This window comes from Canis lupus, chromosome 23 (genome assembly GCF_048164855.1).
Source record: "Canis lupus baileyi chromosome 23, mCanLup2.hap1, whole genome shotgun sequence".
NCBI lineage: Eukaryota > Metazoa > Chordata > Mammalia > Carnivora > Canidae > Canis > Canis lupus.
In genome coordinates this window covers 661281-673887 of record NC_132860.1, presented here as the reverse complement: position 1 = coordinate 673887, position 12607 = coordinate 661281, and the positions used below count along the sequence as shown (strand labels likewise).

The 12607-nt window shown below is 44.6% G+C and overlaps 1 protein-coding gene across 1 annotated transcript; it reads right to left on the bottom strand.

Annotated features, from left to right (window-relative positions):
• Window positions 1-12001: 12001 nt before the first annotated feature.
• On the bottom strand, window positions 12002-12343 carry LOC140615361 (small ribosomal subunit protein uS14-like). The gene has a single exon (XM_072795256.1). It carries the CDS (start codon window positions 12293-12295, stop codon window positions 12125-12127), a length of 171 nt encoding a protein of 56 aa, XP_072651357.1. The 5' UTR covers window positions 12296-12343; the 3' UTR covers window positions 12002-12124.
• Window positions 12344-12607: the final 264 nt, after the last annotated feature.

The window sequence follows — 12607 nt, the reverse complement described above, 5'->3', positions numbered from 1 at the left end:
CTAAAAAGTAGCATGAACTTTTTATTTTTTTTATAAATTTATTTTTTATTGGTGTTCAATTTGCCAACACATAGAATAACCCCCAGTGCTCATCCCGTCAAGTGCCCCCCTCAGTGCCCGTCACCCGGTCACCCCCCCCCCCACTTCGTTTCCCAGAGTTAGGAGTCTCTCAGCATGAACTTTTCCGCAGAGTGGCTGGGCATGGTCCTTGGTGCCAATGGGCCTGGGTTTAAAAGTGGTTCCGGTATTTGCCAAATATAAACCCTGGGCAGTTTGGCAGACTTTTCTGGGCAGTTTTCTGCCCTATAGGATGGGACTCGGGTTAGCGTGTCCGGCACAGAGCTCTTGCCAGGACTAGACGAGTGAGCCAGGCCCTGGCCCTTACCTCATCCTTCCCCAGGTAAGGATGTCTCTGCATCTCATCAGTTGCTGAAGTGCTTTATATCATACGTCGCTGTCAACAGATTTTCTGATGGCCCCTGGCCTTTCCCGTGGACGCCAAGACCCAACGACCGAGCCGCTGGGCACTGGGGCCACAGGCAGCCCCTGACGCTGTGTGCTCAGAGCTTCGGCGGCCTGTTCGTCCCCCTTGCACGGCGGCGGGGACGCTCCTTGGCTCCGGGTGGGCAGCCACTAGGTCTTTCTTCTCTTCCTGCAAAGCTCTATTTTATCACAGCTTTGCGTGTGCATCTGATTTGCGCTCGGCTCGCGGCTCTGTAGAATCCGTTTGATCCTGATGAAACTGTAGGGGAAAGGATGGAAGTCTAACAGGATCCCACAGACATTCTTTTTCTCCCCTTCCAGCTGGGTTGGGTATCTTGAAGATAAAAATAAAGAAGCATTATTTTCAGGCTCATTCCTAGAGGTTTCAAGTGAATTCAACAGCCAATAAAAGGTATACCAGGGGCCACAAAACTTCTCAATTATAAATAGGTATTTAAGAAAAGCTTATGAAAAAATGTAACAAGGGGCACCTGGCCCAGTGGTTGAGCAGCTGCCGGTGGCCCAGGGCATGACCCTGGAGTCCCGGGATCGAGTCCCGCATCGAGCTCCCCGCATGGAGCCTGCTTCTCCCTCTGCCTGTGTCTCTGCCTCTCTCTCTTTCTCTCTGGGTCTCTCATGAATAAATAAATAAGATCTTCAAAAAAAAAGTATCAAGAAGCAGATGGTGACAGAGGCAGAGAATAAATCATCTAATCACTCCTGATCTTAGAGCACAACACCTCGATGCACCGTGTAATACGGAATTTCCACGGAGAAACGATACAAAAGCTTCCCTTAAACCCAAGTTCTGAATTCGATTGAGCTCTAGTTTTCCACTTCCCATATTTTCCTGAAGTTCCTTTGGTTTGTATTCCTACGCTCGTGACAGCCTATCATGAAATGAGGCATAAGCAAGGGGAAGAATGTTTCCCATTATACACTCAGGCCGAGACAAAGGAGGACAAAAAGGAACAGGGAGTGAAGCGAAGAGGAAAGTCGGTTCTCCTGGGATACGGAGAGCGAGCTTGCTCCTTGTGATCAGTAGCCCCCCCCCGCCCCGGGCTGGGATGACTGTGAATCCCTCGGCGTGGACACGGTCACCGCTGCGGCTCGGCGCCGTGCAGCAGCTCGTCGGGCAATCCAGGCGCGGCTTCGAAGAGCCCCTGTGCGTCCAGGGCTGTGCGAGATGCCGCCTCGTGTGAGCTCACTTCTCACAATCACTGTACGGAGAGAGCATAGGTGTCAGCTTTTGCCGTCCAAGGAAGTGATGCTCAGAGAAGTGCGCTCACTTGTGCATAGTTGCACAGCCTGGCAGGCAAGCTCCGAGCCCTCCCGTGGGGAACAGTGACTTGACAGATGTCCTTAGACGGCCCGGGCCCGGGCCCGGACGCTGCAGAGCGGCTTCCACAGGGGACGGGGACATGGAATAGGGTCGTGAGGCCTACACTGAACTCCCGGAGAAGCAGAAGGGATTAAAGGGTTCCTGGCCCTTTTTTTTTTTTTTAAAGATTTTATTTATTTATTCATGAGAGACACAGAGAGAGAGGCAGAGACACAGGCAGGGGGAGAAGCAGGCTCCACGCAGGGAGCCCGACGTGGGACTCGATCCAGGGTCTCCAGGATCACACCATGGGCTGAAGGCAGACACTAAACCGCTGAGCCACCCGGGCCGCCCAAGGGCTCCTAGTCCTGTCACGGGTTACGGTCGACCTCAGCCTCTCTCTTAACCTCTCTACTTCCTGCTCCAAGTTCCTCTCCGTCGTGCACAATTGATAAATGAAAAAAATAAGCTACTTAAAAATCTCAGCTGAGAAAGGATCGGAGATTTGTCGAAGGGATCTTAGGGCTCAGAGTTCACAGAAGCCAGGACTGCTGGGTGTTTTCACGCACTTACAGATGAATAACGACCCTGTACTGGATTCCTTCTCTCTATATAAGTCGTATAAATGTGGTTTTTTCCTATTCCAGACGTGACATGATTTCAACAAAGGTGCCTATAGATAAAGAAAGAAGAAACAGCGCCAGACCACAATCTGAAACCTGAAATCTAAAGAGGAAAACGCCCTTTAAACCTTTAAATGTAAAGGGTAGATCACTAGCAGTGGAACCCGTCTACAGGGCAACAACCTAAGTATATTTTAGCGCCTTAAGACGGCACACGTGTATTATCTCACAGGTTTTTGGGGCCTAGAATTCAGTGAGCGCAACTGAATATTTTGGTCCTGGGCCTCTCACAAGACTGCGGTCGACTTAATTAAGCCTCAACTAGGAGACTATTTCCAAGTTGACTCCAGTAGCGTTGGCAGAGCTCGTTTCTCACGCCGATTTTGAGCTGAGGGTCTCAGTTCCTCGAAACCTGCTTGCTGCAGGCGTCCCTGGAGCGCTTGTCCCCTGGGCCCGTCCACATGACAGCCGGCTTCCTCAGAGCAAGCAAGAGAAAGGACAAGTTGGAAGGCGGAAGTCGTGGGGAACAGCATCTCACCATTTCTGCCATATTCAGCTCCTGAGAATCAAGTCACCAGCTGCAGTTCACACACAAAGGAGTGAGATCACACAAGCGCATCAATACCACGCTCCTCCACCTGTCTCTTGGCCTCCCGAAGACGTCGGAGACCACGATTCTCCCACTTGGGCTCCTGCAAGGTGCTCCAATAAGAAGGCAGTGGAGGGATGGGAACGGTGTCTTGGAGGGATGAGAGGTGGTTGAGCCAAAGCAAACCCTTCCGGGGGCAAATACACTGGGAGAGCGACGAGCTGGGGAACAGACATCAAATTTGGCCCCGATTTCGTTAGTGGAACTTGCTCTAGGCAATTAATTGATTCATTCAAGTATTCATATCACCCATATAAGGCACAGGGATTGTTATTATTTTATAAATATGTGTTATTATTATATTATATAAAATTATTATATATTATTATAGTTTTTATTACTATTCCCAAGATAATATTCCTACCACCCTAAGGAAATATGCTAAACCTTTCTACATTTTATGCTCTAATGTGGCCACTTAAATTTTCCATATCCTTATCCATGTTTTGTCCAAATGTATACATTTCCTTTTGTATCATAGTGAGCATGTAATTTTATGTTCTCCTTTCTTTCATTTAAAATTATATCATACTATAGAAACTTCTATGAGAGACGGCTTATAGATTTGAATCTAAGGGAAATTGCCTTTACCAAACTAAACAAAAATAAGCAGAAAAAATCCAAAAAGGTTAAAAATAGCAAAGATGTGATGACACGGAAACATCGACTAGAACAAGGCCGTGCCACAAACTGAAAGGTATCATCTGCAAAAGAAAAATTTAGACCGAATTGAACTAAGACACCTAGAATTTATAATGATGAAGGATCCAGTGATGAGCTGTAGCTGCTGTTTACATATAGGCACCCTGTACATGGCAGGTAGCCAGCAAATTAAAACATTTCTAAAACCAAAAAATATGCTTATAGTGTATTTTATTTCTATCATATTCTCTCAATCTAGAAGACAATCCAACAGGTTAAAAAATAAGCAAGTAAATAAAGGAATAAATAATATAGTCAGGATGATCAATAGGTCCTAAAATGGAAAAAAAAAATCCACCCTTTTCCCAAGTGCCATAAAGAAAACAATATGTTGGGATCCCTGGGTGGCGCAGCGGTTTGGCGCCTGCCTTTGGCCCAGGGCGCGATCCTGGAGACCCGGGATCGAATCCCACGTCGGGCTCCCGGTGCATGGAGCCTGCTTCTCCCTCTGCCTGTGTCTCTGCCTCTGTCTCTCTCTCTGTGTGACTATCATAAATAAAAAAAAAAAAAAAAATTAAAAAAAAAAAAAAAAAAAGAAAAAGAAAACAATATGTTTCCCCAAAGTAGCAAGAGTGCAAATTAGATTTTCTGAGTACAAACACTTTGAAAGAAAGTGGAAACTGCTAATCATCTACTAACTACATTTTATCAAAATTAAAAGCAGAATAACTAGAAAATATAACTGTAAATGTACATTTCAGAGTTACGAACTAGAGTCAAGGATGTACTCAGAGGAAGTGAAAGGGCAAAAAAAGAAAGGAAAGAAGGAAAGAAGGAAAGAAGGAAGGAAGGGAGGAAGGAAGGAAGGAAGGAAGGAAGGAAGTTAGGAAGGAAGGAAGGAAGGAAATATATATTCCCTTATTTTAAAACTAAATTTGAAAATTTAGAAAAAGAACAATAAATTCAAATAAAATCAAAAAGAATGAATGAAGATAAAAAGTGAGCCGCCAAAGTACCCTGAAAAAATGCTTTTAAGAAATACACTTAGGCAAGATATTTCATGGATAAATTTTTATAAACTTAATTTTAAGACTTTCCCAGTGTTTCTCAAAATTTTGTATATGAAACCAAAGCACACTGATAACAAAAGCCAAACATTCGGCACAAAAAAATAAAACTGTAATTTCATTATGAATAATATGATATATGATAAAATTTATGAATAAAAACGCCAATTTTCATATATAGTACCTGAAAAGAATAACACGTTATTACCAAGTGTGGTTCATTCCAGAAAATCAAAGATGACCCTGTCTGAGAACATCATGACAGACGTGAACAACTGTCCACTAAAAATTCTTCATCCCCTATCTGTGTTGTGTTTTTGCTGCTGGAAATTAGCTGTCTAAACTGGAAGTGTAGGGGCGCCCGGGGGGCTCAGGGGTGGAGCGCCCACCTTCGGCCCAGGGCGTGACCCCGGGGTCCTGGGATCGAGTCCCACGTCGGGCTCCCTGCATGGAGCCTCCTTCTCCCTCCGCCTGGGTCTCTGCCTCTCTCTCTCTCTGTGTCTCTCATGAATAAATAAATGCAACCTTTAAGAAATACATAGATGGCAAAATAGATACAATTAATAAATCCTTATAAAAGACATTTGATAAAATTCAGATTTTCATCACTGGTGTCAGCTACTTCTGGGTCCTCCGAGGTGGTTTGGTTGTGCTTCCTGATATTCCTGAACCTCCTGAGGCGTTTCCACCCGTTTGCTTGAGCTAGCGTGACCTCGCTTCCATAACTTACGCCATCGCCCAACTAATACAAAAGCTAAAAGAACTAAGTGTGCTATGCTTTAAGAGATAATTCGATTTTCTCCCAGACAAGCAGAATATTTTTCTCCTGTGATCCGAAAAGACTGCATAGTAGGCTTCTTAGTTTCCTAGCACTTACAAAAACAGGACCCTGTCAAGATTCTGCGTCCAAATACAGAACAATGTCACCTACTCCATTCCCAAGCAGCAAGAAACGGATTTTGGCGATTGACTGGCATATGCGGTTTGATAACAGTCGCTCCCATGGGACCAGGCCAGTAAGTGAGCCAAATGCCATCCCTCTCCGGGGAACGAACCCGGAGCCCTGGCAAGGTTTCTGGGCGGATAATCCACCCCTTTGTATCCAGGTTTGTGCGCTTTTACATAATGTTCTGAGACCTCACAACACATGGCGTTTTCAACAGCCATAAACTTCCCCTGGTTACAGCTGCAAATCGATACGTGGCCACACTCTTCGGTGAAAGCCATTATGGGTTCACAGCAGCCTTCTTCATGGAAAGAATTCCTGCTCCAGAAATCACAAAACTTGCAGAAGGGCAGAGAAGACTCCATTGCATTCTACAGAATTATTCCCCCCGGAAGCCTTTACAAGCAAACAAAGTCGGACGCAGCGGTAATGTTTGTATTATCTAAAATATGCTGCTACCAGGACCGGCCCTCGTGCTGCGAACGTTTCGGGGCACTTTCCAGGAATCTGTGCTTTCCCTGATAGCGTATGTGGTTCCCAACTGGACGTGATTCTGTATCCACCAGGCAGTTTGGAAAGCAGGTGATAGAAGCCCATCTCAGGAGAGTTCGGGGGAAACAGGGAAGGCGTCGTTTATGTCAACTAATGTGCCTAAGAAGCCCAGGGGACTGTGAGCCTTGACACAGGCTGGATCCAGACACTCAGATGTTGTCATTTTTTAGATAAGTTCTCCTCTTGAGGTAGCCAGAATGACAACTGTCGCCTCTAGGCTTCCGTCCTACGTAGAGCTAGACACGCACCTGTAAATTCTTCCTTGGACGTTCCCGTTGATGTTACCATCCTTGAACCAATCGCTGTGCTGAGCGGATGCAATGTGTCGCTCCGTCAGGTCCCCTGGTCGGCGCGGTGGCCGACCCTCCACACCAAAACTCCATGAGAAAGGGGCCCCTGTCCACAGAAAGTGAGGGTGGTGACGAGGGATGAGACTTCTGAGCTCACAAAAACGTTGGCCACCAACATCCACAGCAGCTCATTTCATTGGGTCAACATCAGGACCATCCAGGGGAGAGGGGCCATCGGTCCTACTTACATTAAGACGTTGTCATTTCTGAAACATTCGACTAGTGGTTCTGCCTGGAGCACAAAGTTGAGGACTGCTGTCTCCACAAAGGACATTTGCTGCTGGCAGGACCCACTCTCACGGGGACACGACTCCCGTGGTTACGGTTGTGCATCGAACTGTCTTCTAAAATTCCCTTTGTTTATGTGTACAATGGAATATTCCTCAGCCATTAGAAACGACAGATACCCACCATGTGCTCCGACGTGGATGGAACTGGAGGGTATGATGCTGAGTGAAGGAAGTCAATAGGAGAAGGACAAACGTTATATGGTCTCATTCATTTGGGGAATATAAAAACTAGTGAAAGGGAATAAAGGGGAAAGGAGAGAAAATGAGGGGGAAATATCAGAGAGGGAGACAGAACATGAAGACTCCTAACTCTGGGAAACGAACTAGGGGTGGTGGAAGGGGAGGAGGGCGGGGGGTGGGAGTGACTGGGTGACGGGCACTGAGGGGGGCCCTTGACGGGATGAGCACTGGGTGTTATTCTGTATGTTGGCAAATTGAACACCAATAAAAAATAAGTAAAAAAATAAAATTCCCTTTGGCCATTCAACTCCTATTTAGGGAGCTTGTGACCGACGGAATCCAATAAAAAGGGTCTCTGTGACGGTCGGGTAGTCTTTTTCTCTGTTTAAAGTGGCTAAGATGAGGCCACTGCTCCATTAACACCACGCTCCAATCCACTGAGCTAATCACTCTAGAAAGTCAGCACTAATTATGATTGCAGGAAGATTCCAAGAAAAGAAGAAGGGAAAAGGAAGGAAGGGAGGGAGAGAAAGAGTAGAGCTATCAGTGTACAGTCGATCCTTGAACAACGCAAGTTTGAATCATGCAGGTCCACTTATATGTGAATTTTTTAAAATAATTTTTTATAAATAATAAAATAAAATGATTATATAAATATATAAATATTTATATTATATAAATGATATAAATAAATATATAATATTTAATATATGAATAATAAATATATAATAAATAAATAATATGAATAAATATATAAATATTTAATATATAAATAATAATAAATAAATAATATGAATAAATATATAAATATTTATATTATATAAATAATATAAATAAAAATAAAATAATTTTATTTTTTTAAATAGTTTTTTATTTTTTTTTAATTTTTTTTTATTTTTTTTAAATAGTTTTTTAAATAAATACAGTACAACACTATAAATGCATTTTCTCTTTAATATAATTTTCTTAGTAACATTGTCTTTTCTTTTGCTTATGTTATTGCAAGAATACCTGATATCCTACATATAAGATACAGTTAATATAATACATTAATATGTATTAACCAACTGTATATGTTATTGATAAGGGTTCCAGTCAACAATAGACTATTAGTAGTTAAGTTTGGGGGGAGTTAAAAGCTATATATGAATTTTTGTCTCTGTGGGGGTCAGCACCCATAACTCCTGTGTTGTTGAAGGGTCAGCTGTATGTCAAGGTATTTGTTGGATTTTTAGCCCATATTATAAGGCATGCAAGAAATATCTCATTAAAACATATTTTCAAAAAAAAATATATTTTCAGGGGCGCCTGGGTGGCTCAGTGGGTTAAGCATCTGCCTATGGCTCAGGTCATGATCCCAGGGTCCTGGGATGGAGCCCCGTGCTGGGCTCCCGGGTAGCCTGCCTCTCCCTTTCCTCCCTGCTTGTGTTCTCTCTTGCTCTGTCCCTGTCTCTATCTCTCTTAAATAAATAAATAAATAAATAAATAAATAAATAAATAAATAAATAAATAAACAAAATATGTTTAAAAATGTGTTTTCAATCAACCGAATATTCAGTCTGGTCTCCAGTTTGGTGGGATGAAAGGTCATTTAGTGTGCTGTTAGAGCCCTCCCTATGCTTCACTCAGGACTTGTGCAAAACACCAATGTCAGCATGGCACCGAGACGTTGGGAAGGCCCACCCGGTCCCCAGTCACCCACTCTTCCAGTCCCCATGCAGACCCCTGAGAGGATTGCCGTCCACGTCGCCACTTCAGGGGGGGTTGCCCGGCTGCTCTCCTGGCAGGCCTGAGGCTCGGGACTCTTCAGCAGGCCTGGGAGGCCTAGGAGCAGCCGTTGTCCTCTGAGATCTCACCATCATCCCCCAAACAACGGAATCCTTGAACACAGGTGCCCTCTTTTCTTGCGAGGCATAAATTTCCCTGCCTTCCCCATTTCTCAGAAGCTCACCTTCCTGCTCAGTTGATTTCTGACCTCTACACCTGCTCCTGACTCCCCCCCTACCCATCAGGACACTAACATCCTTAATGGCTTTAAGATCATAAAAATAAAATTTAACAGAACAGAAAAAGCGTGACCCAGCTTCTGCTTTCTCCAGGATACATCACAAACGTTCTGAAAGCACGGTTACTACCTGAAAGTGAGGTGGAAGGGGAAAATTGAAGGAAAAGAAATTAGCCTTTCCCGTTAGATCATTTGTTCCATTTCTTTGACAGGAAGCAGAAAAAGAAGAGGATGAGGAAGCTGAAGTTTGGAAAATTCAAGTAAATTGCCAAAACCCTTCTGCCGGTAAGTGATAGAATCCGGGTATTTTTCTTCCAGTGCTTTTTACAAACCTGTCACGATCCATGACATCATCCAATTTGAAACATTTTAAAAATTAGAGTTAAGTTCCACAATTAAAATCCTCAGTTGCTTTTATCACTCTCCTAATGGTTTTATTTCGTCAATTTTATTGACAATTGCTTTAGAAGTAGCTTTGATTGCTCAAAGATGGGCTTGGTTTTAAGCCCTCAATCATCTGGTACAAACGTCTTTTAGAACTAAAAGTTTTCATAAATTACCATAGTGTAGTTTAGGATTCAGAGTGGCAACGGTACTAAAATATCAGGGGAGGGGCGCCTGGGTGGTGACTCAGCTGGTTAAGCATCCTCCTTGGGCTCAGGTCATGATCTCAGGGTCCTGGATTCGAGCCCCACGTCCCACACTGTGCCCCGAGCTCAGCGGGGAGTCTGCGTCTCCTCCCTCCTCCTCTCTCATCCTCTCTCTCTCTCAAATAAATAAAGTCTTTTAAAAATATATAAAATGAAATATTAGGGGGAGAAAATACCAAAAAATAAAATCCCTGAGCCCCTATTTCTTATAATTTCTTGGGAGCAAAGTAGGATGTGAGGGTCTTGTTTCAGTTGCACTCGTTCCTAGTCGCCTTCCTCCTACGGCATCAGGTACCCAAACTGAGCCACGTGGCAAGTTTCCTACCATTGGATTTTTAAGAGCAAAGAATCAATATGTGAATCCTCTGCTTTTAGTATATATGTTCAAAGATCTGGGAAAGCTCCCAGAAAGCATGCGCATTAGCTGAAGTCCAAGTGCCACAGGAGGGAAAAGTGTGCTGAGAGGAATTGTTGGGCAGCAAAGCTAAGACAGGAGACTCCTTCGTTCTATACAATCATGAGCCGACCTGATGATCACGAGCTCTGGATCCTAGAACCCTTAGGATTTCTCCGAAATTTAGAGCAACAGAGATTCTGTTTAAGCAGAGAACAATCCTAGAGGAGAGATTAAGGGAGTTTATAGAACATGAGACAATATATTCATGGCAAAATAAGTGATAATGGCCACAGGTTCAAGCATTATTATAGAAATTCAGTAGAGTTCCATCATATGTGCATTTAATTTTTCAAAAAATATTTTGTTTATTTATTCATGAGAGACACAGAGAGAGAGAGAGAGAGGCAGAGACACCGGCAGAGAGAGAAGCAGGCTCCATGCAGGAGCCCGCTGCGGGACTCCATCCCGGGACTCCAGGATCACGCCCTGAGCCAAAGGCAGATGCTCAACCGCTGCATCCCCTACGTGCATTTAATTTACTGGAATTGCATATTTGAAACAATGATATAGTTTAAGGAAGTCAGATCCTGCTGATGATGAGGGAAGATTTGCCAAAGTCATTTTGATCTTACTCAACTTTTGCCCTAAATTCTAAATTTTGAATCTAATCCCAACATGTTGCCGCCGTGTTGAGCTGAACCTGATGCTGGTCCTGCGGCCAGGACCACTCACCTTACCCAAGGCATTTAACTTCAAGTCAAGCGAATCTCACTTTCCTCATCTGCAAAGACAGGGGACACGACTGCTTTCTTGACGTGACAGTAGGCCTCCTCTAAAAAGCAAATTACGTAACAAATGTGATGGTATTTGGTAAACCTTCAAAACGCCATTTAAATCTGAGATATCAGCAATTGTTATTTACCTGATGGTTAATGTTATTTGTATTCTTATGGTCATCAGGTCTGAAGGGTCCGAAGGGTCCATCAAATCTTGGAAGGGTTTGTGAAGACCAAGCCTAAAACCATTCACACTCAAGGGGTCTGTCAAGGGGTCTTAGCAATCCCCTGGGTCAGCGCCCTCAATCCAGGTCAGAGGATGAGGTTGCGGTTAGTCCTACTCTTCGGTTTTCCTGGCATCGCTCCCTATGCTTGCACCGGAGTTTCTCTAAGAGCTTTATTTATTTATTTTTTTCTCTAAGAGCTTTAGTCTGTCATTTTATTTTACTCCATGAGAAAGGTCTATAAAGTAGGTAACTTTCTCCTTTTCAAAGATGCTTTATAATAGGGTGATCAGTGGGACCCGTCTCTTGCTCCTAAATGAATTACCAGAACATAAACGTCTGAAAATACATTAGAGAATCCCTCCAAAGCGACCAAGCAGGCGATATACCCCCGGATGCGTTATCAGGCAACAGTCTACCTGGATCTGACACCTGCGAGGCCCACCTAAGGCCTTCCGAGCTCCTCTGCTACTCGATGCCTCCCAGCCTATGGAAGAAGACTACAGGGAAGAGAAAAATTACAGAGCTACGAGATCATAAGCAATACAGGTAACGGGGAGTGCTGAGGCTTTCCCCTTAATGTTCCCGAGAGGGCTGACAAGCATATACTCCCATCCCTAAAATAAATGTGCGTGCGCGTGTGTACGTGTCCAGATGCAGGACGTGGGGGAGGGTGTCCTACGAGAACCACTAGGACATACTGGGCATGCCTGCCAGAGAGGGAGGGGCGTCTCCTTGCACTTGGGGCCTCTGCTTACCTAATGTCACGGTGACTCTCCGCCCCGGCCCCATTTGGAGACAGCAGGGTGGAGGGCGAGGTGGCCGCCGAGCAGCCGCAGGTGGAAATTATTTTTTTTTTCATAATTGGAGTATTTTTATTTTATGTACAATGAGTTGGCATCAAAGTAGGTATCTTGGACATCTGCAGTTAAGGTAGGTATCTTGGATGACCCATTCAAGGAACTTCACTTAATCCAACTTAATGAAGCCTAGATCCTTGGCGTCCTGACGGAAACACTGGCGGCACATGTTGAGGCCGTATTTCCGGATCAGACCATGCCGGTTTGAACAGACGCGGCGAGAACGAGAGCCCTGGCCAAACTTCCTCGGGTGGCTCCAGTAGAGCTGCTGGTGACCCATCTTGCTCTTTCCGATGCAACGAGGCAAAAGGAAGAAATCCTTTTTTTTTTTTTCCGCAGAACTTAAACACCGAGGCATTTATTGTTAGAAAGGGCAAACCTTACACTTGAATGGGTTTTAACATAAACGCACCCAAAGGGAGATGCCGCCCCCTCCCCAGGGCAGCTTGCAGTCACCCTGCAGTGACCCTGCAGCCGGGCCCACCACTGTCTTCTTCAGCAGCAGCGAGAATGGAGTCCCTCCAGGTCACCCAGCAGCTCAAGAGGAGGGGGTATGACACATGCCTGGATTCTGTCTCTTCTCTGAGCTTCA

Excerpts from the sequence above, each read along its gene's own strand:
- LOC140615361 (XM_072795256.1), bottom strand. The coding sequence starts at position 12,295 with ATGGGTCACCAGCAGCTCTACTGGAGCCACCCGAGGAAGTTTGGCCAG.